This window comes from Neolamprologus multifasciatus, chromosome 3, assembly GCF_963576455.1.
Source record: "Neolamprologus multifasciatus chromosome 3, fNeoMul1.2, whole genome shotgun sequence".
Taxonomy (NCBI): domain Eukaryota; kingdom Metazoa; phylum Chordata; class Actinopteri; order Cichliformes; family Cichlidae; genus Neolamprologus; species Neolamprologus multifasciatus.
The window spans coordinates 39,533,779-39,558,530 of record NC_140441.1 but is presented as its reverse complement, the minus strand read 5'-3'; the positions used below and the strand labels follow the sequence as shown (position 1 = coordinate 39,558,530).

The 24,752-nt window shown below is 40.6% G+C and overlaps 2 protein-coding genes and 1 long non-coding RNA gene across 3 annotated transcripts in view; 2 read left to right on the top strand and 1 right to left on the bottom strand.

The window, feature by feature from the left end:
- Positions 1-8,374, top strand: part of LOC146523123 (uncharacterized) — a 40,212-nt gene extending 31,838 nt beyond the window's left edge. Inside the window, exons 19-20 of the mRNA XM_085148974.1 lie at positions 1,323-1,413; positions 3,724-8,374. Coding sequence (XP_085005100.1) covers positions 1,323-1,413; positions 3,724-3,798 — 166 coding nt within the window. The 3' untranslated portion in view covers positions 3,799-8,374. The remainder of the gene's footprint in view (positions 1-1,322; positions 1,414-3,723) is intronic.
- LOC146523122 (uncharacterized) overlaps positions 1-14,554 on the bottom strand; it is a 140,532-nt gene extending 125,978 nt beyond the window's left edge. Inside the window, exon 1 of the long non-coding RNA XR_014871994.1 lies at positions 14,489-14,554. This is a non-coding gene — a long non-coding RNA (uncharacterized LOC146523122). The remainder of the gene's footprint in view (positions 1-14,488) is intronic.
- Positions 14,555-19,051: 4,497 nt separating this feature from the next.
- LOC146523121 (lecithin retinol acyltransferase-like) lies at positions 19,052-24,614 on the top strand. Its single transcript, XM_085148982.1, has 2 exons — positions 19,052-19,741; positions 23,411-24,614. The coding sequence occupies exons 1-2, from the start codon at positions 19,166-19,168 to the stop codon at positions 23,561-23,563; spliced, it is 729 nt and encodes a 242-aa protein (XP_085005108.1). The 5' UTR covers positions 19,052-19,165; the 3' UTR covers positions 23,564-24,614.
- The last annotated feature ends 138 nt before the right edge of the window (positions 24,615-24,752 follow it).

The following is a 24,752-nucleotide window of genomic DNA, read 5'->3' as shown; positions in this document are numbered from 1 at the left end:
CATCAGTTAAAACACTCGACTCCAGTTACATGACGCGCAGCTGGAAACACTTCACGCAGGTCGAGCTGCCCGAGATTCACAGAATTTACAGAAAATGTTACATTTTTGTGATTTATATCGTTATCGGGACGATAGATGTCTTAATATCGGGATATGAGATTTTGGTCATATCGGACAGCCCTAATTCTAATGTATGCTCAGTCTACCTGCAACCTCCACAAGCACAAATAGGTGTCCCAATTTATATAATAATACTTACAGAACAGCAAAGTTATTGTAAAATTGTTTGTTAGCCCATTCGATTAGCAGCATAAGTTGCCATGGTGATGTAATCCAGTAAGAAGCAACACCACCTTTGTAGAAAAAAAAACCTGGGGTTAACCTCAAACCTCAAATAAAACAAAATCGTGCCTCAAATAAACATCTGCCAGCTCAAACATGTGGATACGCCTGCTCTGGCTCTTCTATTAAGTCGTTAATAAAGGAGTAGTAGCTATTCTGATCTACTGTCGTTACCACTTGTGGCCAGAGAGGGTGCTATTCACCAGAAGTTAAACTAAGAGGTATCAAGCTAACGCTGCGGTTGCCACCATTTGACCTCTGATGTTATGAAGATGATTCACTACTCCCGTGTTAAAATCTGGACATTTTTAATATGGCTCTATGGATTGACTCAATTTAGGAGCGAGCCCCAAGTGACAGTTAGAGGAACTGCAGGTTTTTGGTATCTAATTATTTATTATTATATTTATTGTATATTTTGTAATTATTATCATTGGATTGGCTGGAGGTTGTTGAATTTCCTTGACGAGACGAGCAGCACTAGCTTAGTGGGCGTGGCTGTACCTGAGCATGTATAGGGCCGCGGCGGACATGTTTGAACGGTGACTCAGCGCGCGGCGTGTTAGCGATTAGCGTAATGAAGAGATGGAGGCCATAAAGCTCGCTGACCTGCATCTCCTCTCGCACCCTGAAACGCCTCCCTGCCGCCGCAGACGCTTCATTAGTGCACCTCCAGCACTCGTCAACCCAGCGGCACACACCCACACACTCACACACACATGCACACACACAGTTAACTGCTTACAGACAGAGGCACGCACACACGCACACTTTACTAGTAAACCACACGTTTAACTGCTCACACATCAAAAGCCCGTTTGGTACATTTACGTGTGCAATAAACTGCCAAACCAGCACATGGTGCCAGTGTGTGTGTGTGTGTTTTTAACACATATGGTTGACCGTGTGTGGTTTTAAAGTGTTGGTTACCATGGTTATGAGTGTGTTTTTTTTAGTTTTTTCTTCCTTGTCATTCACAGATACACTCTGCCAGGAATCCACGGCCTTAACTTTGTCCTGCAGAGCTCACTGGGAGGTGGAGGAGTGGCCTCTCTGCGCAGTGACCCCCAGGTATCACATGGCCACGCACACACACACACACACACACATCTATACATACAGACCCTTCCTGGATCTGTGAGGGCACTTAATGACATTAAACCTTCTACTTTAACCTGAATCAGATCCTCAGCTGAACCCTTGAAGCAGTTGGTTTAAAGAAAGAAATATCCCCACCTTCCACCACCTCTCCTCTCCCTCTTCAGCCATTCGCTGCCTGTAAAAGTTTAATGAGAACGTTCAGTCTCTGCAGATCTCATGTAATGGGCGAGGAAGGGGGCAGCTGGTTCAAAGTGGGTCTACAGCTTAATTTCAGTCTGTATGCACCTGAAAACCATCGCGGTTCTCACGTTTCTTCACCAGAACAACATGAAATCTCTTTTCTTCTTCATCGTCATTCAGTTGGCTGTGAAGGAACTTGTATTTTTTTTATTACTAACAAAATAAAAATTAAAACACACTCATGAGATTTACACCAATTATTAAAAAGCTCAATCTCAGGGTATGTTTGTATGACTCACATGTCCAGCGTGAGAGACAAGGATTGTTTTGAACCCTTCAGTTCATCCTCTGTCTGAATCCATTTTATGCTCCTCCCTCTTTAGGCCAACTCATTTTGGATTGGCTGCCCCTCATCCATATAAGAACATCTCCAAACTATGGTGTAATGTAAATATACAAGAGCAAATCCATGGCCTGAGGTGTTCCTTTAGTCTGCTGTTTGTGTTTCAACTGCAGTGTCAAACTTTAAAAACAAATGCTTTTCCTTCTTCATCCTGCTTTAGCTCTCTCTTTCTCTCTGCACTTCATCAGAGATGTAATATTCCCCTCAAAATATCTGCACCACCCCACTGATCCATTTCTAGCTCCTATTTTTGATCCAGTATTTTAAATATCATTTATATCATATCGATTCGCAGCAGCAGTCCACAAGATTCATTGATTAGAGAGAACCTCGTCAATCAGGAGATCCTCTTTGAGCAACACTTGATAGCAGTGGGGAGAAGGAACCCCTTTTAAAAGGAAATGACCACCATCAGAACCAAGCTCAGGGAAGGGTAGCCTCCTCTGAATTTAACCAATCAGCACCCAGAGGATTTTAGGGCCGATCAGGCGCACATATCCCCGAGTCAGTACAGGGACGTTCTCATGGTGGGTACATGAAATTGTGGTCAAAAACCAATATTTAATTTCCTGCAACATCCTCCCCTCTGCCCCTCAATTCTCACTATGCGCTACCAAGTCACTATGGTAGCGCATAAATATTTCTTTCAAAATAAGACACAACTACAACACGGGAAAAGACCCAGGGAAACAGAGTTAATGATAAAAACCCTGAAAACCATTCATTTCAGCCCGAGCTTCACCTCTCACGGCCTGGCACCAAACGACTCATGGACCAGTACCAGTTCGTGGCCCGGGGGTTGGGGACCGCTGATTTATAATATTTGCAAGTATATAATATGAGCATTCACGATTGTAAGAGCATGTCTATGGCAAAAGAGGAGAAGTTTGAGTCTGTGTAAAATGTAAATTCAAAACAGAATGTAATGATTTACTAACGTCATAAACTCGTGTTTATTCAGAATAGAAGATAGAAAACAGATCCAGTGTTTGAAATGACTGTGTATGACAACATATTTCTGCTGCTATCATGACACAGACCCAGTAAATTTACTGCAATATCTTATGATTTTATATCAAATTAACTCTGTGTGACTTCGTGTCTCCACCAAGCTCTGATCACTGTGTTCAAAGACCTCCATTGCCCACTGATGTAAACCCAATCAATTTAAAACCAAACCTTGCACTTTTAACACTTTTAATGTCTTCTAGAACACAGATTTCTTTCATTTTCTACAGCAGTGTTTCTTCATCATATAGAAAAACCGATGCATGCGGTTGAAATTCCGGCTCTTCTTTAATATTGGGATATCTCAGGGATTAAATATGCAGTTATGACAGAAAGCGTATTTTCACTGGTCCGGCTCACATAAGATCAAAATGTACGTGTAAACGATGGCTTAAAATGAGTCTGACAACCCTGGTGTAAGGTAAAGAGACAGCAGAGCAGCTCCAGGCCCTCTAAAAGGTGGGAAAACCTCTCGTCATACTTAAGGTCGTGTCCTTTATCATCAAAGCTTTTCTCCTCCCTTGTTTCTGCTTTTTTTTCCCCCTCATTGTTTAACAGAGGCATTGGTAAAGTTTCTTTTTCTCTCTGCTGCACATCAAAGAAACTCTTTTAACACCTCGCACAGCCGTAAAGCTCAACGACTCCAAGGTGGAAGCATGCACACTTTCACATTTCCTGTCTCTCCTCAGGGCAAAGCCTACGGTCAGATGCTGCTGGACTTGAAGCTGAGAGGACTGCCTGACCTCAAGTCTCTGGTGGACTGAAAGTCGAACAGAGGGAGGGATAAAGAGCTGGAGGCAAACGGAGATGTAAAAGAGAGTTCACGAGGAAAGTGAGACTTTTTACCTCAAGAGAAACACAAAGGGAGCATTTATAGATCCAGATCACGTCCACTTCTGAAACCTGAAGAGCACAAGATCATTTTATATATAAATTAGATTTAGAGCTTCACAATGTTTACAACATGTGGGTCACCACAACTCAAATTATCACGGGCTGTCTGCTCAGCCGTCTCCAATTGGCCTAAAAATGTTACAGTTCCAAGTCTGGGGATATAAAATGATTGCTGTGGGAGTTGTAGTTTCATATACCAAGTACTCTTCAAGACCTCTGTATTTTTTAAAATAGTCCAATGATCAACTTCCAGCATGTTTTTCTCACACTTTGAAATCTGAGGCAATGTGTGAATGTGAATGACTCAAAAACCATGAAATGAAAAAAGCCTTTTTACCATAAAAAACAATCAGGATCTGTAATTTATATACATGCCCAAACTTTAAACCACAAAATATTCAGGCACCTCCGATATGGCTGAGCGGAGCATGTAGACTAAGACTCTAAGACTCGGCAACCCAAGATCTGGCACAAATTTAGATCATCTAAAGGAGCATCCACATAAAAACACCTGGACTCAGCTGGATACACGTCCATAAAATTTAAGACAAACAAGCTTACACGAGGGCCTTAATCCTCTGAAATCCAAGTTATCATTGCTGATGATTGTAACCCTTTGCAGTCAGAATGAATAATGCTGAAATTCAAATAGGACATGGACATTTTTCCCTCGTGTCTTGAAAAAGTGTTTACGCCTCACGCAGATTAACTGGTAGCTAACAGTTACTAAATGCTAACATTTAAAGACGGCCATATCATTTTTTTGGTGTTCCATATTTGTAGTGAAGTGTTATCATAAGCAAGTTTACCGAGCACTCTTCATCCATAGGCTGTACAGAGAACACAACCTGCTAATTAATGCTAAACGGCTAATGAAATATTCAAATTTTATTCACCACAACTAGACCACAGACTTGTTAGCCGATATGGACATTTAACTGCACAGCAGCCATATACAGTCAACACAGTCCGGAGTCAACACAGCTCATTTAAATATTTATTTAATTTAATAAAAAAAGTCACCCCTGCTCAGTTGCTATTAACTAAACCGGGGTTTCAGTTACTGACTTATTTTTGGAGCCAGCCTCTAGTGGACATTAGAGGAACTACATTTTTGAGTCGTAATGACTGATAATACTGACCTGTTAAATTGAGAGCATTAGATCTACAATTTGCTAACACGTTAATGAGCTAACCGTGCTAACGCGTTGACGCTGTGCAGCCCCATGCACGGGGCGATCCACGCTAACTCGCTAACGGAGATTAATGCAGTTATGGCGTTAACGTCATTTTAACGAGATTAACGCTGACAGCACTAATTTTGAATCTCAAGTTCGAAGAGGAAAACCCAACAAAACAGAGTGGAATCACCTGAAAGGCAGCCAAACTGCCAACAACTCTCCAAACTACTTTTTTTTTCTTGCATTTTACTTTCATGCAAGTGGGTCAAAAGTTGTGAAAGCGTCATCACGCTGTATTGGACTTGATTTGAACTCAGTGACTGATTGAGTGAATCAGTAGAGGTTCCTCACCCCAGAGCCACAGATGTTGGCAATACAGGAAAATGTTTGGAGGCCGATTGTTCGCATCAGCCTAATAATCTTGACTTGCCCTGACCTCTGACCTCCCAGGGAACAAGGAGAGCTGGTTTGGGTTTCCCTCACGGGGTAAACAAAGTGTTTTCTGTGAGCTATCAGAGGAGACACTCGACGGGCACGACGCCTGGTTCTCCCCGTCTCGTTCACCTTGGCGTGACCCGGCTCCTCCGATGTTCGCCGCCCCGCAGGAATGCACGTCTCCTTCCACCAAACTGACTCTCTGCCTTCCAGCCGGTTTAGTCATAATTGCAAACAGACTGAATATGGAGTCGGAGTCACTCAGCAGCTTCCGTCGAGGCTCGAATCGCATAAAATCCTCCACCTCTGAATCATATCCCCCTTTCCACAAAATCTTCATACTCAAATTTCTTTGTTAAGTGACTTCTGGTTTCAGGGAGTTCCTGTTCCCTGAACTTTGACCTCTTTTTTTAGAGAGTTTGAGTTTACAGTCAGAAATGTAAAACAAATCAAAGTATTTTCATGACCGAATGATCGCAAACACAGAGAAGGAGCCACATTAGAGAGCCTGCCTAAAACAATAAATAAACAGTTGTCCTGTAAACGGGCATTCAAAGAGCTTGGTGCACAATAAAACCATAAAGAATGACAGCAAGACAAATCCTTCAAGACATGAATTGAGAGCAGAGCAGCACGAGGATAAATTGTGCCAAAGTCACACGGGAAAAGTTCAAATCAATCGGCTGTTCTTTCGAATTTAAGGGACGACTGAGCATCGTGTCAAAGTCAGAGCTCGAAATGGCGCTTCCCATAAAACCCCCAAACCGAAAGAAGTTACAAGCCGCAAGTGTCGCCACTTTGCATGTAAATCTGGAAATGTGCTCACATCTCAATGATGAAGGGAGTGAAACTCTGGATTCACATCTGCCCTCCACATTGCTTCCCATGAAACATTTGTCGTAATCGTGTGGAGAAACCCTTCATCATTGTAGAACAACAACACCTCCCCAAAACACATGGACTCTAAGATTTATGAGCGTGTACAGAAAAGATTTCCAAACAATTGATGCTCATTTTCTGGCATGTTTGCTCAATTTGCACGCTTTTATGTCAATATAGACTTCGTCAGCTAGTTTTGAGTCATACCTGGAGCGACTGATGCAAAGCCTGTTCAACCTCCTGACTTCACCTGGTCGTTTTCAGTAGTGGCACGTGCCATCCTAACCAAGACTGTTTTGAGTCGAGATTATTTTAATAATTTAACTATATCACTGCTTGTTCATTTATCAAAAATGAAGGTTCTGTGATGGTGTCCTGTAAAATAAGTGCTACATTTTTGCTTCATGGTTTAATTCGGGCATCTACAGAAACATCTTGAAGTTTAATTATGAAGTCTTTTCCCCCACATATTTGACATTTCTTTGCTAATCAAGGGATTATAGCATGACTTAAGAAAACCAAAATGTAATAAATAACCATATTAAATAACAACGGTCTCTGGACAGAAAAGCTCCCTGCTGTTATCTGTGCCATATTTCATATTTAGCTATCCAGTCGTTTTAGAGTGCCAGTCCAAACACATACATCCAATAATTGAGCCTTGTGGAACACCAGAGGCCTTTTTTTATTTCAGCAGGTTTACATCAACCAAAAGAAACAGAAGCAGCCGCCGACTTTTTAAAGTCTGGAAAAAAATCAGTTTGAAGTTAGTGGGTGATCTTTGTGATTTGATGGGGGTTTTTATGCATTAGCTTTTTAACATAAACTCTGATGGTAGCTTTTTTCTTATTAACAGATTTTCTCTGTGTTATTATATTTGAACCACTGCCTATCACCACTGATTTTTTTCCTTGCTTTCTCTCTTACTGGTACAAATTACCAGCACTGCCTTATTCGTAATCAATGCACTTTAGTCAAACTGGTATCATTAAGCCTTACTGAGGAACCATGTGTGCTGTTCTACGACTACATACATTTTATCAAAATCACGTAACTTTTTCATTAAATATCCAACTTAAAGGGCACATTGTTGCTTTTTGTCCATTTTAGAAAGATTACTACTTTCTACTTTGAAATGACAAAACTCTTGTAATTAAAGATCTGATATAGGCTGAAAATTAAGATTATAAGCAATATGTTAAGACTTATTTACTGTTTTTTGATGAAGACGTTTAACTCTTTGGCTTTCTGCTTTCTATTTAAAATATTCTGTATAGAAAGTGATTTTTGTAGATACTAAAGAGATTAAAGATATTTTTATTATCTAACCTTCTGCTTACAGCTTGTGCTGTTTGTGTGTGTGCCCTTTTTGTTAACAAGCTTGTCTTTGTGACAGGAAGCTGAGCAGCAAAAGGTGTCGACAGCAACAAGACAGAAATCTCAAACATGTGTTTCTTTGTTCCTAAAAGCAGCCGTTTGTTTTAAAAGCACGTTCTAGGACTCCAGAGCAGATTCCAGTCATTTTGCAGAGTATATTATGCATATGTCATACAGTTTAAGATGCAGGCATAAAACGAACAACCCCCAAATTTGGTTTAATTTAAGCTATTGGGTATGTTTCTGAGACTTCACTGTTCTGCTGTGGCGATGAATGAAAATAAAACCAGACCAGCAGGGAGTGAAACCGCCAAAGAACGTGTGCCGATAAAGTAGCAGCACAATAACAACAGAATAGTTTACCACACTATAAAAGAGAGCACAATACAAATGCAATTTAATGCTCCAAGTAAATAGCAAATTAAAGTTTTCAGCCTCAGATAGTTTAACAAAGCATTTTTTTTAAGTGACAAAAGATTATAAGCAAATAAACATGTTTCAGTAAAAGTGGATAGGATTATAAGAATTTATATGAAAACTACATTATCTGTTCCCTTCATTTATACTCAGAGTTACTAATAAAAGTAAAAAAAAAAAAAAAAGCTTTTTTAAGTTAATTTTACTTAATTTTTCTGTTTTGCTGTTTATTTTTCCTGTAATATGAGTTTTACATTTTGTTAAAGAACAGCAGATTTCTTCTCTACAATTAAAGAACACACACATACATATATGCATGTATGTATGTATATAAACATACATATGTGTAATAATAACAGTTAGCATAACAAAGAGAATAGACAATAAGTAAAGACTTGCAATCAAAAATAAACATTAACATTTTAATGATAAGCAAGGGACTACATATGTAAGTAAACATTAGTAAATAGTTTTTGATAAATACAATTCATATTTGGTGATATGTACCCATACAGTGCCTACTAACTACTTCAGTCTAGAACAAAATACTTGTATTCCTTTGAAAGAAAAAGCAGAAGTCCAGAAATGGAGCCTTGTGGAACATCAGAGAACAATTTTGTTGGATTTTGGAAGGCTTTTAAATTCCTTTCCAGTTCTACGGAGTACGCTGAACATCAGACTGACAAACAGAGGATGAAGGATGGTGATTAACATTCAGAACATGCAGACAGCATGGGAACAAGTGTGTGTATGCATTAATCAATGTGAAAGCAGCAGGTCACCAGTTTGTTGAATCGTTTGTCACAGCGCCAATGCTTTTGTCCTGCTCGGACTGATGCACAGCGAGGTATAGCAACACATTGAGGGCCTCCAACTCTGTCTGGGAGGATGGGAGATGTTTCTCTGACACAATGAAGTCCACAAACAAGTTCTTGTTGAAATCTGCTCACCAGACCACCAGGTAGCTACTGGAGCGTAAAAGAAGTTTGGTGGTGCTGCAAAAACTACGTGTGGTTATCCCAACGCGTTTTATAATGCAGCTTTATCAAATTTCTCCTGTGTCTCCCAGTTATGTGTACGATGTCCTTTAGCATCATGCTCTGACACGCTAGCTTCGGACTGTGGTGGCTGGTGAGAACTGGGAGAAAAAGAAATGCATTTTGAGACCTTTGTGTTTTCAAGTTAGTTAATTTCCCCTCGCTTTTACTTTCATTTCAGTCTGTGGTTATGTGAGCATAAACTGAGGTCCTAGTTATGGTAACATAAAAACACTAATGTTATTAGAGTTTTTATTTTAAAAAATAAACATGTTTAAGCCTTGATTATACTTTGAATCTACAAGTCCACTAGTGTCTGCTTGGGCCCAAGAAGGACACAAGCAGGACTGCCGATTTTCTGTGACCATGCAGACTTCAGATTACAAAGTGTCAGCTGCCCATCTGCCCCAGGAGGCATACTTGAGGCAAACCTGCCCTTAAGTTTGACAAGAAGGGCTACTGCGTCTCTAACTGTCCATGTCCTGTACAGTATAATCAAGGCCTCATGTTTATATTATAAAAACTACTTGGTTAGGTTAAGGCACTTCAAAAAAAAAAAAAACGTAGTAAATTTGTGTGAATTATTTTAGCTAAAAAGATTATTCTGAGCCACCTGAATACACTATAACAGTTAAATAATCTACATAAACATTTAAAGCAATCAAAATGTAGCTAACTGTTAAACATTATAATGCTACATAACAGTGAAGATAGTTCCTAACTTTAGTTGGTGAATCTGCTCGATTTGGTATGTGGTGAATATGTATAAAATATGTCTGTTATTATACGTGATACTTAATTTATGTGGGATAAAGAAGGAGAAATAAAGACAAATTTCTATTAAAGTAGGAAGCTAGGTTAGCAAATCTGTGCGAAATACGTTTTTTTCTGAGACCAATATTTGTGTGATACTCTAAGCACAGCTCAAGCTTTTTATTTTGCTTATACTCTTTAAATATGAACTTAAATAAACTTTATTCATGATACATATCCTATTTGGTTATCACTGGCTTTGAGGTTTATTTTTTTATAGTTATACAAGTTTTAGCTTAGCTTTAGTTTTTAAGCTAACACTAAAAAGGTACTACACTGAACTGTCATTTTTTGATGGTTTTTATATCGCAAGGCTTCTCACATACGAATGCTAATAACACTTTGCCTCCACAATTTCTTAATTTATCAATTCTGAGCTTGTCTAAAACTCAAACTAGATGAATAACCTTTCATTTATAAAGCGTACTGACGTTATAGTTGGATAGCTTTCTCTTCTTTTAATTAATGGCATGTCCTGCAGTGCTCTAACTAGTGGTATTGTTTCAGTAGGGTAAAAGTCGCTCTGTTGTGCTGTCAAGATTGATAAAAGGAGATGAATTACTCCCCATCGGTCATTTTTCTTCCCTCTTTGTGTCTGTTGGGCTTTTCTCACTTTGCTTTCCCTCTTTTCTCACGTCTTATTTTGGAGCTGTGACCTCCCAGAGTACGACTCCACAAAAGGATTGCCCCATAATTAGATTAGTATGCAAAAATCTAGTCCATCCCTACAGACACATTAAATTACATTCAAATTAGCATCAAACAACAGCTTCCTTCGAAAACATTTGATGTTGGGTCCATATCTGATGTTAACCCACTTTTTCAAGAACCAATTCTTCCTTTGGTCTTTGTCAGTGGTCTCTATTGGTGCACTGGGTATATAATAACCTAGATACTTGTAGCCTATTTTTATAGTTTTCCCTGAAATAATTGACATTGTTTTGAGGATGTCAGAGCTACCTTGATCTGAGTCGTTAATGACAAAATAATAATAGCTAAAATAAAATGGCTATTACTCCTTATAAGGACTCATTCAATGTCCGTTGACTTAATAGGACTCACTCTGGTTCAGAAAAGTCAAGGTATGTTTCTTGTGTTTAAAATTATAAATATTGGATTTCATAAAAAAGTATGATTTGTTTTCACACACATGGAGGAGGCTGTAAAAGCTCTGGTGCCATTTCTGATTGTGTTTGTAGGATCTCCGCCCAGTGTGAGTACTTTCACCTGTAATAAGATGCTAATGTAGGTTTTGTTTGACATGAGCTGCTGTGTTTATCCCATATCTCCTCCTCAAAGCAGCTGGAGAGCATTAACACCATGCTGAGGGACACACACAAACACATGTGTGTATGTGTGCATGTTGTTGTGGTAAGAATCCTTTTTGACAGAGAGGTTTGAATTTATAACCGGGGACCAGATTTTGATCTATATTTCTACGAGTTACCGTCTTTCATATTTGAATTTATTTCTTATTTATCCATATCACTGTCCCCTACTCCATAGGCCTGTTGTTAGGTAGTGGAAGTAACAAAAAGGGCACTGGATTGGGAAAAAAGGGACAAATATATCAAAAATATCAAACTTTTATTATCCCTTCTTCTCCATGAAGCAAGAGTCAAAACGCATAGCTCACAAGCTAGAAAGTAAAGGCTTTCTGATACTGGAGCTCTCCTGTACCTGGCCTCCAAAATGTTCAAAGTGGCAGCTAAGAGGACAAAAGAGCAGCCAGGACACATCCAGACAGGCCAATTCACAGCAGGCCCTTCTCTGGCTGTAACACTATCAGGCAATAAAGGGTAAATGCACTCCAACAGACTGCTTCAAAGTAACACAGAATGCTCTGGAAAAACAACAAATATAAAGAAAATGACGCAGAACTACTCGTGCTGACAGAAACAGGAAGATGCATGCAACTGCAGAAACAATAAAAGGACTGAAAACAAAATAATCAACCACAAACAGACGAAAACTAACTTCACAGAAAACAGACACGCAACAAATGCAAACTGGTGTAAACCAATGGCCTTACTTCAAAATGAGACAAAAAAACACTCACAAAAGATGAAAGCAACAAAGAAGAGACACAAAACATAATTAGCTAAATGAATTAAATAAAACATAAGTAGACACAGAAACACTTATGTAACTTTTTCATGTATTAAAATAATTTTCTCTTTTTTTAACTGTGAAGGGCTTAGCATGAAGTTTTCTGTGAAAATCCAAACAATGTGATGTTCATCGCACACTATCACAGATTCTTCATCCTGAGGCAGTCAGACTAGACTGTACTGTACACACATGCAAACACAAAGGACTACATATTGCCACTCCCAATGCACTTTCTGTACATACAAAGATGTTTCTATTAGTGTATTTACTCCATATAGCAACCATTCATAAATAGTAAGAGTTACTTGTAGAATTCTTATCCGGTCGTTAACTGATGACGTGACGAATCCTACTTCCGAGCCTAAAGTAGTCTGCGTTTAATATGGCTTTTGTGTTGTTAACATGTTTAATGTTTTGTATTTTCTTCTATTTAATCTCAAAAAGCTTCTAAAACAGTCTGTGATCACTGTTGACCTCCCTCGGCTTTTATTACCGCTAATCATTTATTTAAGCTCAGTTACATCCTAAGGTTTTAAAACCTTAGGATGTAACTACAGCCCAGCCCATGCAGCAGTATATTAATGACTAACCTCGTATTGTGGTTATCTCAGTTGTTCTCCTGGCTGAAGTTTGGTCCTTTTACAGCATCCTGCCATGCGATTACATTTGTTCCCAGTGTTGGGACTAACGCGTTATTAAGTAACGCGTTACAGTAACTACGTTATTATTGTGGTAACGAGCACGGTAACTAGTTATTATGCCAAAATCAGGAACGCGTTAGTCGTTACTGGGATTTAGATAGGGTCGTTACTCGTTACTTCGTGTGGTGGCTATCGCGGAGCTTCCACAGATTCTGTAACATTAGCAAGTGGTGGAGGCAGCAGGTGGATGAGGGAAAGGGAACGCAGAAGGAAAAGAGACCCGAGGCGGCCGCCGGTCCAAGTGTGAACTGAACTTCAGGTAAGAAGTTATGACCTGCAGTCTATCTGGGTCAGATATAAACCAAGTTTAGGTGGAGTTTATTTTCGTTATTCTGACTTTTTCCATACTGCGTACTAGCTAGCATGACGGAGTTTCTATACAGCTGGGTGGGTGCTATGAAGTTAATGATGTTGAACTTTATTTTGTTCATAAGTTATTAGAGTTGCCAACCGTCCCGTCTGGTATTCAGAGAAAATGTTACGCGTTTCTTATTGAGGTGAAAATGAACAGTTTGTCCCGGACTTCAGCTACAATGAAAAAGACACAAAGCTGGAGTTATTCTGTGTCTTTGCTGCACAGCTGCCTCTTCTTCTCTCATTCTCCCCCCTCCCTCTCCCGTTTCTACTTCAATCATGAAAACTGATCAGTGATCAGCTGATCGGCTTTTCTCTCTTGTTTGTTTATCGCCCACTTTGCGCCAGAAAGAGGAAACCAGCCGATGTCGCGTTAAACAACAGCAGCACTTTAAGCTTGATCAGCTGTTGTTAGAATTTATTTAATATTAATTTCTAGTATCAGCTGATGTTTGCTGGAGCCACAGCTGTAAAAAAGCTGCTGGTCATGATGTCGGTTTGGTTATCTGGTGATTGGGGAACATGAAGATGAAACCAGGAGATGTCCTTACTGAATCATCAGAGCTGAACAGGTGATGGAGAAACAGGTTTACCTTTTAGGTGACATAAATGAGTTGAAGGGAAGTTATGAACTGTTTCTGAGAGACAGATAACCCCAGGATCCTTTTTTAGGTAGCTGACAGCTGGTAACTGTGCAGGTGCGGATCTAGCAAAGTTTTGCCAGGGGGGCCAGGTAGGGCATTAAAAGGGAGAGGGGGGCACAAAGAAATACTTTTCTTTCTTATTCTCATTTAAAATGTCTAGCTTTTAAAAAATAATTATCTGAATCTTACAACAAAGGATTGATAGATTGATGCATATATACCATCAAAACAGTGTACATCACTGTCACAACAGCGTTTGTTTTCATTCAAAGGCTTTATGATTTTTCCTATAATGGTGGGCCAGTCTCTAGTCAAAATGCCCAGGCCGATTTTTTGTCCCAGTCCAGCCCTGTATGCAGCAGCTCATCTGCAGTCTGGTGTTACCTACATCTTCCTATTCAGAAGGCAGAATTTCTGAGTTCTGAATACAATCAAAGCACCACGACTGCAGTTTTTGTGTTGGATGTAAAAGGAGAATTCTGAGTAAAACCAAAGTTACTTTCCCTAGTAACTAGTTACTTTGAAAGTAACGAGTAACTTGAAGTAACTGAGTTACTTTTGATAGAAGTAACTAGTAATGTAACTAAGTTACTATTTTAAAGTAACTTACCCAACACTGTTTGTTCCTGACCACCAAGAACACTCACGTTAACTTTTATCGAGTGGAAAAAAAAGTTAGCGTGTTTATATTATGCTAACATAGCTGTGTCGCTAGCGGTCACGTAGCACATCATTATATACCAGCTAGCCAAACTTCAGTAACCCTACAAACGTCACTGCTGTTTAGTTTTCTGTCTTCATTTATGTTGGAAGTGATAACAGAGCTGTACGTTTTAATTTGTTTCCAAAGCCCCGCAGTCAGGACATGCTATTTTATATTTAGATAGAAGCTAGTGAGCTAACTTCCTGCTAACTTCTAACTCCGTTAAATGTCATAAATTCCGTTTTCATGGATGCCTGGATGTTAAACTCAATTGTTACACCTGGTAGAGCAGAACACTGATCATTTTATTAAAGATGAAAGACTTTAGACAGTTTTTCAACTCTCAGTAATGCCATAGTGATCGTTTGATATATGGACCTGCAGCGGAGTTTAGGCCCAGACACGGCTAGTGACGTCAGACTTAACGACCGGATAGCTTCTAGTTGACTTTTTCTTACTAACCCTTGTGCTGTCATAATGTGTAAATTTGTCTAGTATAAGATTAACAAAGTCTATGACAGTCGACAGTTAGCAACACTAACTAACGCTAGCTTAGAAATTTAGTCCACTAACGTTACCAAACAACTAGCTTCAAGCACAATACAGACTTAAACTTCTAAGGCCTGTTTTAGACTTCTGCTGAGAATCCTTGTGTAGCTTGAGGGGTAATTTAGGTAAGCTACATAAGTTAGAGATGGGGATTGTTCCTCTTCTGGGTCTCAGTCTTTGTTGTGGTCAGTTTTCTTTGGGGATAAACACATTTGTCTCTCAAGTTTTTCCACTTCTTTGTACATCCTCTCACATCCATAGTTTCGTCAATTGCTGAATTTGCTGACTTTTCTGAGTCCTTTTAGTGCTGTTATGGTTTTTACTTTAAAATTCAACTGTAGGGAAAAAGTAACGATCAATGCACATGAGGAATACTGAACAATCACAGTAGTTGCAGGCTGCGTAGACCTGATGTGAAGTTATATTTCTAGGGAGGTACGCTGCAGGTTATAGCACAGCTTTAACCTACATAAGTTTCAGAGGGGTTTGCGGTTATGATATAGCTTCAGATTTGTCGCTGAAGCATAAATCCCCAGTAAGCTGTGTTTCTTCTGCTAAGGTTAGCTAACACTAGTGACCCCGCTAACACAAAAAAGCTATTTACCAGAGCCTGTACAAATGTTATTACTGACACAATCAGGTCTGATTAGCAATGCTAGCTTAGCCTGTCAAATCACTTCTGCAGCTAACCCATGTACAGTGATAATATCATGTTCAACACATGATTCATTGATTTCATGTAATTGCACAAATTAATAATGTTACCGCTAACATGTGCAGTTAGCTAGCATGTATCTGACATTGGCAACTTAATAACAGTTAACTTTTTATTCCAATATTCAGTACACATGCTAGTCTCTGATGTGTTGTACAACATATGTTGTACAGCATATATGTCATCACTGTTTAGCTCATCTTCACTGTCATGGCTGAGAGTGTCGTTAATAACAATGGTTTGGAAAGGTCACGTCCTGAAAGAGAGAAAAAGATGCAAATATTTACAAAGAAGTGCTAAACAACTATCACACTCACAACGACCAAAAAGAGGCGGGGACAATGACCAGTATCAGAGATGCAAACTAACTCGTAACGACCACAAACAGACAGAAAATAACCACAGAAAGTGAAACTAAAGATTAAAAAATCCATCGAGTTAAAAAAATGAGAACAAAATAACAACTTAACCCAGACAAAATGCCTTCATGCACAAAGTCCTCACAAGGTCTGAAATAGTTCCTGGTCCCCACGTGAACAGATTCATAGGTACACCCACACACCCGCTGAGCAGCCTGTCACTCAACTCCATTCACCTTTTAGCAGCGTCTCAGCAGGGATCACATCAACACTCATTCAGCAGGCAAATCTCATCCCTCCTCAATCTTTCAGCACCAGTTAGGCTGTCTCAGCAGGGGGATGGCGGCTCAGTGTGTCCGTGTGTGTGTGTGTTTCTATAATCTACCCTTAATCCCCTCACAATCCCCTTCTTCTCTGAAGGAAGAAAGGCAGGAGAAGAATGAATAACAGAAATGAGAGGTGGATGAAAAACAGCTTCTGTCCTCCTGACTACAACTGCTGCTCTCAGCATTGGTAATTAAATCTGTTTTCACACATGCAAAGCAGCCACAGTGTTCGATTCAGTTACATGGGACATGGCGTAGACTTTAACCTTAAACTCGTGTGAGGACAGTGCAGGTAAAACAGCTTTTGTCAGACACTTGTTAGGGAATGGTTCTGCACTTTTAGCAGGCAGATCTACAGTGTTGTGCAGGGCGTCGCCAAGTTAAAGCCATTGTTATCTCTTAAAAACAGTTATTAATGCTTTTGTCACATCTTTATGAGTTGGACAAATTCCTCCTCGATTGTAAATGCTTTAAAAACCTCAGCTGCGAGAGAAAAGCTGATTTTATCAACTGTGAAATGCAAACCTCATTTGATTTGAAGCCATTCGTGGATCAGTGACACAAAATGAACTCCATAGTTTGACTCACTGAGGTTCTTTCGTCTAATAACCAAAGGTGACCCAGCTTTAAAGGCTGCTGCTCTGGAGCGCCGTGTAACTATTTTTTTTTTCCTCCAGTGACTTCCTGTTGCTGTGAGCAAAAACAAAAGTTAGTATATGACTCTGCCTGAACTATATAGAGACTAATCAGGCTTAGGTGTGTAATCACTCCCAAAAAATCTACGTTGAGCCAAAAGAAAGTCCTGAAATTGTTCCAGAACTTTTATACAGTGTGTTGAGTACACCGTCATTGTTTCCTCACTGCTCATCTAATGAATCCTCTTTTTTAATTATGTTTCTGTTTGCAGACGTTTATATTTATTGGTTGTATTTTTTTATATTTTATCTTTTCTTTGCACCAATTAGAAATCTGGCACCTATCTCCAAATATACAGCATGTTAGCTTAATCCAGCTGGGGGTGATAACTTTTACGATGCCTCTCAGCAAGTTTAATTGGTGTAGGTGTCCAGAGTTGTAGCTGTATGGCCATGCAAAGAGTGGGGGGATTGTGGGAATTCAACTCCTGCCAAGTCTTTTTTGTTTTGTTTGTTTGTTTGTTTGTTTTTTGGGGGGAGGGGGATTGCCAGTGTCTCACAGGAGGAAGTTTTAAAGTATGATAAATTTGGGTCATAATTAGGTATTTTAAAAATGCTAAATGTGTCAGTTATGGCTCAAAATATATTAGCAAGATATGCTAATATATGGATGCATCTAAGCTGAAACCCCAAATCTGTTACCAGGCAGAAGAACAGCTGAAATATCAGCAGGGGAAAAAGGGAAGAATAGAATAGAATAGAATAGATAAGAATAGAATAGAATCATCCATCCATAGAATAGAATAATAGAAATAAAAAGAAGAACAGAGAAAGGAGCACCTGGTACCAGGCTACGGTAAATGCCTACGAAAACAATGCCATGGACCATCAAGTCTGAAAAGCCACAGCAGGTATAAATGATGTCACAGGACTATTGGCTGTGATGCTATAATGACACACGCACATTAGGTGGTCCTCAATTGTTATGGAAAATGACTAAAACCGAGTTAAGCTGAATTACCAGTTCAGCTGGTAAAGGGCTAGTCCACAGGTCCAGTTCAGTGAGTCCAATTAGTGAAGCTGAACTAGCTGCTACAACCACCTAGTCACCATTCACCTGTCAGTCAATCAAAAGGCCACACCCCTAACAGTTGTTATGATGGGTTAAGTTAGCAACAGAGATCAAAACTGTTTCTGCAGGAGTCTGTCAACGTGTTCATTTAAAGTTCAACACTTTTACGCAGGAGTCTGTGGGAGTCCCAGCCTCCAGTGGTCGTTAGAGGAACTGCAGTTTATATCCTTGTTTTGGAATTTCCAGCTCCAGAGGTGATGATGTGTTTAAAGCCCCCACAGGGATTTTTGGTGGAAGCTCGGAAGTAAACAAGGAGTTTAAAGTGATACCAAGAAAAATGACTTTATTTACTAATCAGTTTTCTGAGTTTAACAAACAGGAGCTGAGCCTGCAGCTCACACACACACACAAACACACACAGCTCTGCAGACACACTGCCAGCTCACTCTGCCTCCCTGTGAATGTGTGTGTGTGTGTGTGTGTGTGTGTGTGTGTGTGTGTGTGTGTTAGGCCATTTGGTGACTTTGGGAAAGCTGTGACCTCAGCACAGTTCCCAAGAAGGTGGTTGTGATGAATGTGTGAGAGCCACAAGTTGTGAACTCTCTGCATTTTGGCTGGTGTGGAGGTGGTGAATGCGGTGGAGGACGACGCTCTGCGGTTTGAGCTCTGTTCTGTTTTTGTTTTTCTGCCGTGGCCTCATACCTGACTCACAAACCTATTCCAGCCGCTCTGCAGATCCCTGAGAGCTCCCCCCATCTCTGCCCCCCTCTCCCAGTCCCACACCCGCTTTTCACTTGCAGCCTCTCTTTGCGGTCATGACGTCACGCCCCCTCCCCTCCACAGTGAGGAGGAAAACTCGTGGCTGTGCGCAGAGAAGGCCACAGAGAAGCAGATCAGTGATCACAGACCGGTTTACTGCAGCTTCACCATGCTGGACACGCTCACCTTCCTCCTGGAGAAGCTCTTCCTCCTCGCGCACATCAAGCTCTCCAGCCTGTTGCCTCCTCTGGGCGTAGAGTGCGCAGAACCGCCGCCCACCAGCAAGCGCTGTGACCGTGAAGACTCACCGCCGCAGCCCGCCTCAGCTTCTCACCGGTTCCAGCGGGGAGACCTGCTGGAGGTTCCCCGGACTCTCTTCACTCACTTTGGCATCTACCTGGGCGACGACCGGGTGGCGCATCTCATCCCGGACATCCTCCCGGCGCTGAACGCCGACAGCCGCCATATCGAGGAGATGGTGACCAACACGCGGCTGCTGGTGGGGGTCATCGCGAAGCGCGCCAGCGTGCGCGTGGACTCTGTGGAGGACTTCGCGTACGGCGCCGGGATCCTGCTGAACGCCATGGACCACTCGGTGCGCAAGAGCCCGCTGGCCGGGGAGGAGGTGGCGCTGCGGGCGGAGCGGCTGGTGGGCACCGTCGCCTACAGCCTGCTATGGAACAACTGCGAGCACTTCGTCACCTACTGCCGCTACGGCACCGCGCAGAGCCTGCAGACCGACAAGGTGAGCCCGAGCCCAAGACCGACCCGGCGTGTTTGCTGGGTGTTTTATGTCTAATATCTCTCCTTCTGATGGTAAACACATCGCAGTGAACAGGATCGATGAAGGAGAACCTGCTCTGTTTAGGTGTCGTTGTATTTCCATTATTTAAAAAAAAAAAAAAAAGGTCTTTTTGACACTTTAAAGTTCTGTAAACAAACTTTAAGTTATATTTGCCACAAGGTTTGTTGCCCTCTTTGCCAGATCGATCTTGAAAAACACATTTTTGGTGTCACTGACACTCAGAGTGACTCCGTATCATTTATGACAGATGTGTGACACATTTTAACAGATTATAAGCCAACAAGCCATTTATGACTGTTTAAGTGTAATTTTTGGCGCAACATCAGAGCGACAGTGACAGGGCTGCACTGACGCTTCACAGTGATACACTTTATTCACGGTAAGCAGAAACAGTTTGTTCTGTAAATCTTTATTTATTCTCAACGTTTTGAATGTGAAGTTGAGGTGCATCCAAGCGTGTTTAAAAGGCTGTAAACAAAGCCCTGTTTTCCTTTTCCTTTACTGCATTCATTAGATTTTGAATGTGTAGATGGTTTGTGAACTTGAGGCTGGATTTTTAAATGTGGGGCCACAAAAAAATCTGAATATGAACTCTTTATCTGTTACCTAGTTTGGTGCAGATGGCCGTGGGTGCTGGCAGAAAACGTGACACTGACTCAGACCTCAGGTGACATTCACAGCTCAAACTCTGGTGTCATTAAACATTTTAATGAGGAAATAGAACAAGATTCGTGCCCTCATCCTTTTCGGTTTTTACATCTTTTCAAAGCCATCCACTTTGCCAGATCGGACCCTTTGCCGGGCTGATTCTAGACCACAAACCGCATGTTTGACATCTGTTTAGACTGATGAAGTAATATTACAACAGTTTTCACAGTGAAACACACTGAAAGTAAATAGTCACCTACATGACATTATTATTATTGATTGAATGCAATGACGTTACTTTAACATAGCAGCTTTTATCACTTACGTGGCCTAAAAATAAAACGAATCACAGCAAACAGGATCACAGCATCGTTTGCAGCTTAGTTTCACAAACACAGTCAGTAGTTAGTTATTATTATTGCAGTAGAACCAGCTCACTGTGTTCTGCCATGCTCTAGTCTGGCTGCAACTTATTTCCTGTCCACAGATCTTTAAAAGTCCTACAGAGAGTAGAAGAGAGGAGTGGAAAGAAGCCATAATAGCAATAATCACGGATAAAAACACATCCAAAATGTATGTGTGTGTGTGTGGGGGGGGGGTCTCTTTGTACAGCTAACTCTGTTCACCGCAGTGATTTATTCAAGAGCTTCAAGTCTTCATTTTCAGACATTAAAAACAACATTTACAGCTCTCTGCCTTTGTTTCCAAGTGAATGTGAAGCTGCTTCTGAGCAGAAAAGGAAAATCTGGGTCACTCCTTGGAAAAGTCCTGAGAACAAGAGCTGCATTCAGACCAGCGTCGCCAGCCAGAAACCAAAAGGCAGCAGCAGAATCTGGGCTGGTACGCTCTGATGATGATAATGATGATGATGCAGCAGAGGCTCCTGCACATCAGAAAGCTGACCTCTCTGTGGTTAATTCAGATTGTGGTTAGGCATCACAGAAGCAACTCTGTTTGAGTTCAGATTGGTGCCGTCCTTTTGGGTTTGTCCAAATATCTGAAAAACTAGAGACACTCCAGTCAGCCTCAGCTTTACTTTATGCTCCGTACTAATAATAAATGCTAATGAGAAAACAGATTATTAGCATGTTACACCATTTTCACCAGTTCCTCTGAACATCTAAGTTCAAAGTAAAAAGTTCGAAGTGAAATGTTCATTACATTTGACATAAAAGCACCAAAAAGTAAAAACAAACAAACAAAAAAACTGACAGATAATTAATATATTGAGTATTTAACACTCAGGAATATCATTTATTATTATTTGAGCACCAAAGCTATTTTTAGCTAACAGTTTACTTGCTAGCTAGGATAACTCAGCAAACATTTTTCTGTTGTTTTTCTTTGTTCGTGTTTAAGCAGTGCCTCAGTCACACCTAGTGACCGGTCAGCGACCGCCTCGGAACCTCCAGTCTATTCAGTTTGATTCATTTTATCTATATAGTCTCCTAAAGGGGCTTTATATTCTAAGGTAAAGACCCCACAATGAAACGGCCCCTAGGTTGCTGAAGGGCACTGCACCAACAACTTCCTTGTGATTGCATTGGTCATTAGAGGAAGGTTGCCAATAGTTTGCGTTAAATACAGATTTTACACTCTAAGCTTTAGTGAATCTTTAAAAAAGTGTGACTCAAAAAACTGAACATTCGCCCTCACAGTAAAAGTTGTGGCTTACTGCAAGACCCCACACACACGTAAAAAAAAAAAAGGCAGCTCTTACTTTGAAGGTCAATGATTCCTGATTTACAGTTTGCGTTATCAGTGTCACTACTGCTTCGCGAGTCATAACAACTCGGCATCTTTCACACAAACTGCAGGTGACCGCAGCTATCAGTTAGCGACCAAGTCAATCGCGAGGATGTTTTTAGTGCACCACCAAATACATCTTTACGACCACTTTCACGCCACCAACCCGGTTAAAGTATATACACAGTTTTGGGACACAGCTACAGTTTCCCTAGCGACCAGTGGTTGGCAAGCAGTCTGTAGGCCTGTAGAACCGGGGCCTAATGCACTTGACCTACATGTAAAAAAAAAAAAAAAAAAAAAAGGCAAACCAGTTAACGTCACAGGGGGCGCTGTCTTGCACAATGTGCAGAAGAGAGACCTCTAGTGGTAGAAAGCTGTACATGCTCCTCAGCTAAAACAACAAAACAAAGGAAAAATACATTTAAAAGTTTATTTTCTTGTACATTAAAAAATATATGTATATATCCATTTCTGAACACACATACAAAATGAAAATTCTTGCTGTATATAAAATATTATCCTATCTTATAATGAAACTGAAGCTAAACGCAGCAGGAATAAAGAACAGACTGTGGTTTCTCTCTTGCAGCAGAGAAACTTTCCCCTGATCGGGTTTCACTTCCTGCAATCTCTAACCTAAACATCAGACCTGTCTGCAGCCTCAGAGTCTGCCTCTACAGGTTCATTTCAAGGGGGGCTAGGGGCCAACAGAAGCTCTTAAAAGGACCTCTGAGGGCCCCTCACAAAAATAAACATCAGGTCAATTATGGTCGTTATTCTGCTACAAGAGGTCGGCTTAGAGAAAGTCTTACGACTGGTGCTTTGCTTCATTTGTATCAACCACAAAAAGTTCTTTGATTTGAGCTTTTTGGGTAGTCTTTGGGGGGAGGGAATAGAGTGAACTTATCCCGTGTCTAATAGTTTTATCTGTGTATTAAGTGAATCACTGGGTGTAAATTTAAAACAAATAAGGCCCAAAGACCAACCAGCCTACCTGCTTTACACCTTGGAAAACTGCTGAGTGTTTTGAGGAGTTGCCCTGGTTTTAAAAACTGTGTCACGTTGATTTGATTAGGGTTTTTTCCTCTCTGTTCACTGAGAAATAAAATTAATCCTGAGTTTATATTTGTCTTGTCACATTTAAAGCTCTTCAGCTGCTCTATTAATATGATCATAATTCATTTTGTGCCCGTTTTCGTCCTCTCTCTCCAGTTTTGCGAGTGGCTGAAGTTGCTGATCCGGGACCAGCGAAACGCCATGCTGACAGCACTGCTAGGGCTCCTTTCCATGGCTTATATGGGAATATCTGTCAGCACCGCCCTGCCAGCCTTCCTCATCCCCTTCACCCTGTGGATGGCGAGCTAAGAGCCGCCTGGAGCTGCACTTACTGTCAGCGTTCAAGCCTTACCGCTGGTTCAGAGCTCACTGAGCCGCCATATTGGAAGACCAACAGTGTGAACGTAGTCTTCTGCAAACATTTTAACATTTCAAAAAACTTTTTAAAATTGTACTTCACCATCTGGTAGCTTTTTTCTGCTGCACAGAAAGTGATTTGCTTTTTATTTTTTCAGTTTTTGGTTTTTTGGTTTTTTTTAAAAAAAAGAGGAAAAACTGGAGATGGGTAGTTAACAGAATTAGCAACAGGCTCAAAATTCACCAAAACTCAAAAATGTTGTGTCTCCAACACAATTTGGTTGACTAATGATGTCTCAAGGTGAAAGGTTGTGCTGGTAAAGGAACCAAAGATGACTTATTTATTTTTCTATTGAGACTATACATACGGTTCTGAAGGGTTTATTGACTTGAAAAAAAATTAACTCTTTCCATCTTGACCGTCTTAAAAGTCAGTCGTTTAATTTCCCTCCGTTTGAATGTTCCTTTTAGTACTGTAACCAGGTGAAGCTCGTGTGTAAATGTCTGTAGATAGTCTACATGACCTGATTGTTTCCTAACAGTCACAAGCTTTTGTACAGAATTATTTTTTACCTCTTTGTAACAATGTGCTGTGTTTTAAATGTAAATAAAGGAAATGGAAGCAAACATATCTTGTATTCCTTATCAGCCACATAACCACATCGTCAATTCCACCCTTGTTGGAGTCTCCGAGGTTCTTCTGTCAGTCAAGGATGTGAAAGTTAGAAAAACTACTTTCCTTTTGTTAGAATTTTTAAGTCTTGTAAATGATTTTTACCAATGAAATGCAAAGACCTGACAAAGTGAAGAGATTCAACACTGAAACATTTGACGCTGCATTTCAGTGCCGTTGGAGATTTTGATGAAATGATGAAAAGTAGCGTCCAACATAAAAATGTATGATCCACCGTGCAATACCATCTGGAAAGCATCTGATTGGCAGCAGATTCATTTTTCAGCAGAGCAGTGATCCCAAACACACACTGCCGGTGCAGTAAAAGCATACCTGGATACAAAAACACACAATGAAACACTATCAGTCATGGATCGGCCTCCCCAGAGTCCAGACTTCAACGTTACTGAAGCAGCGTGGGATCATCTTGACAGAACAGAACGAAAGGCAGGCAGCATCCAAAGAAGA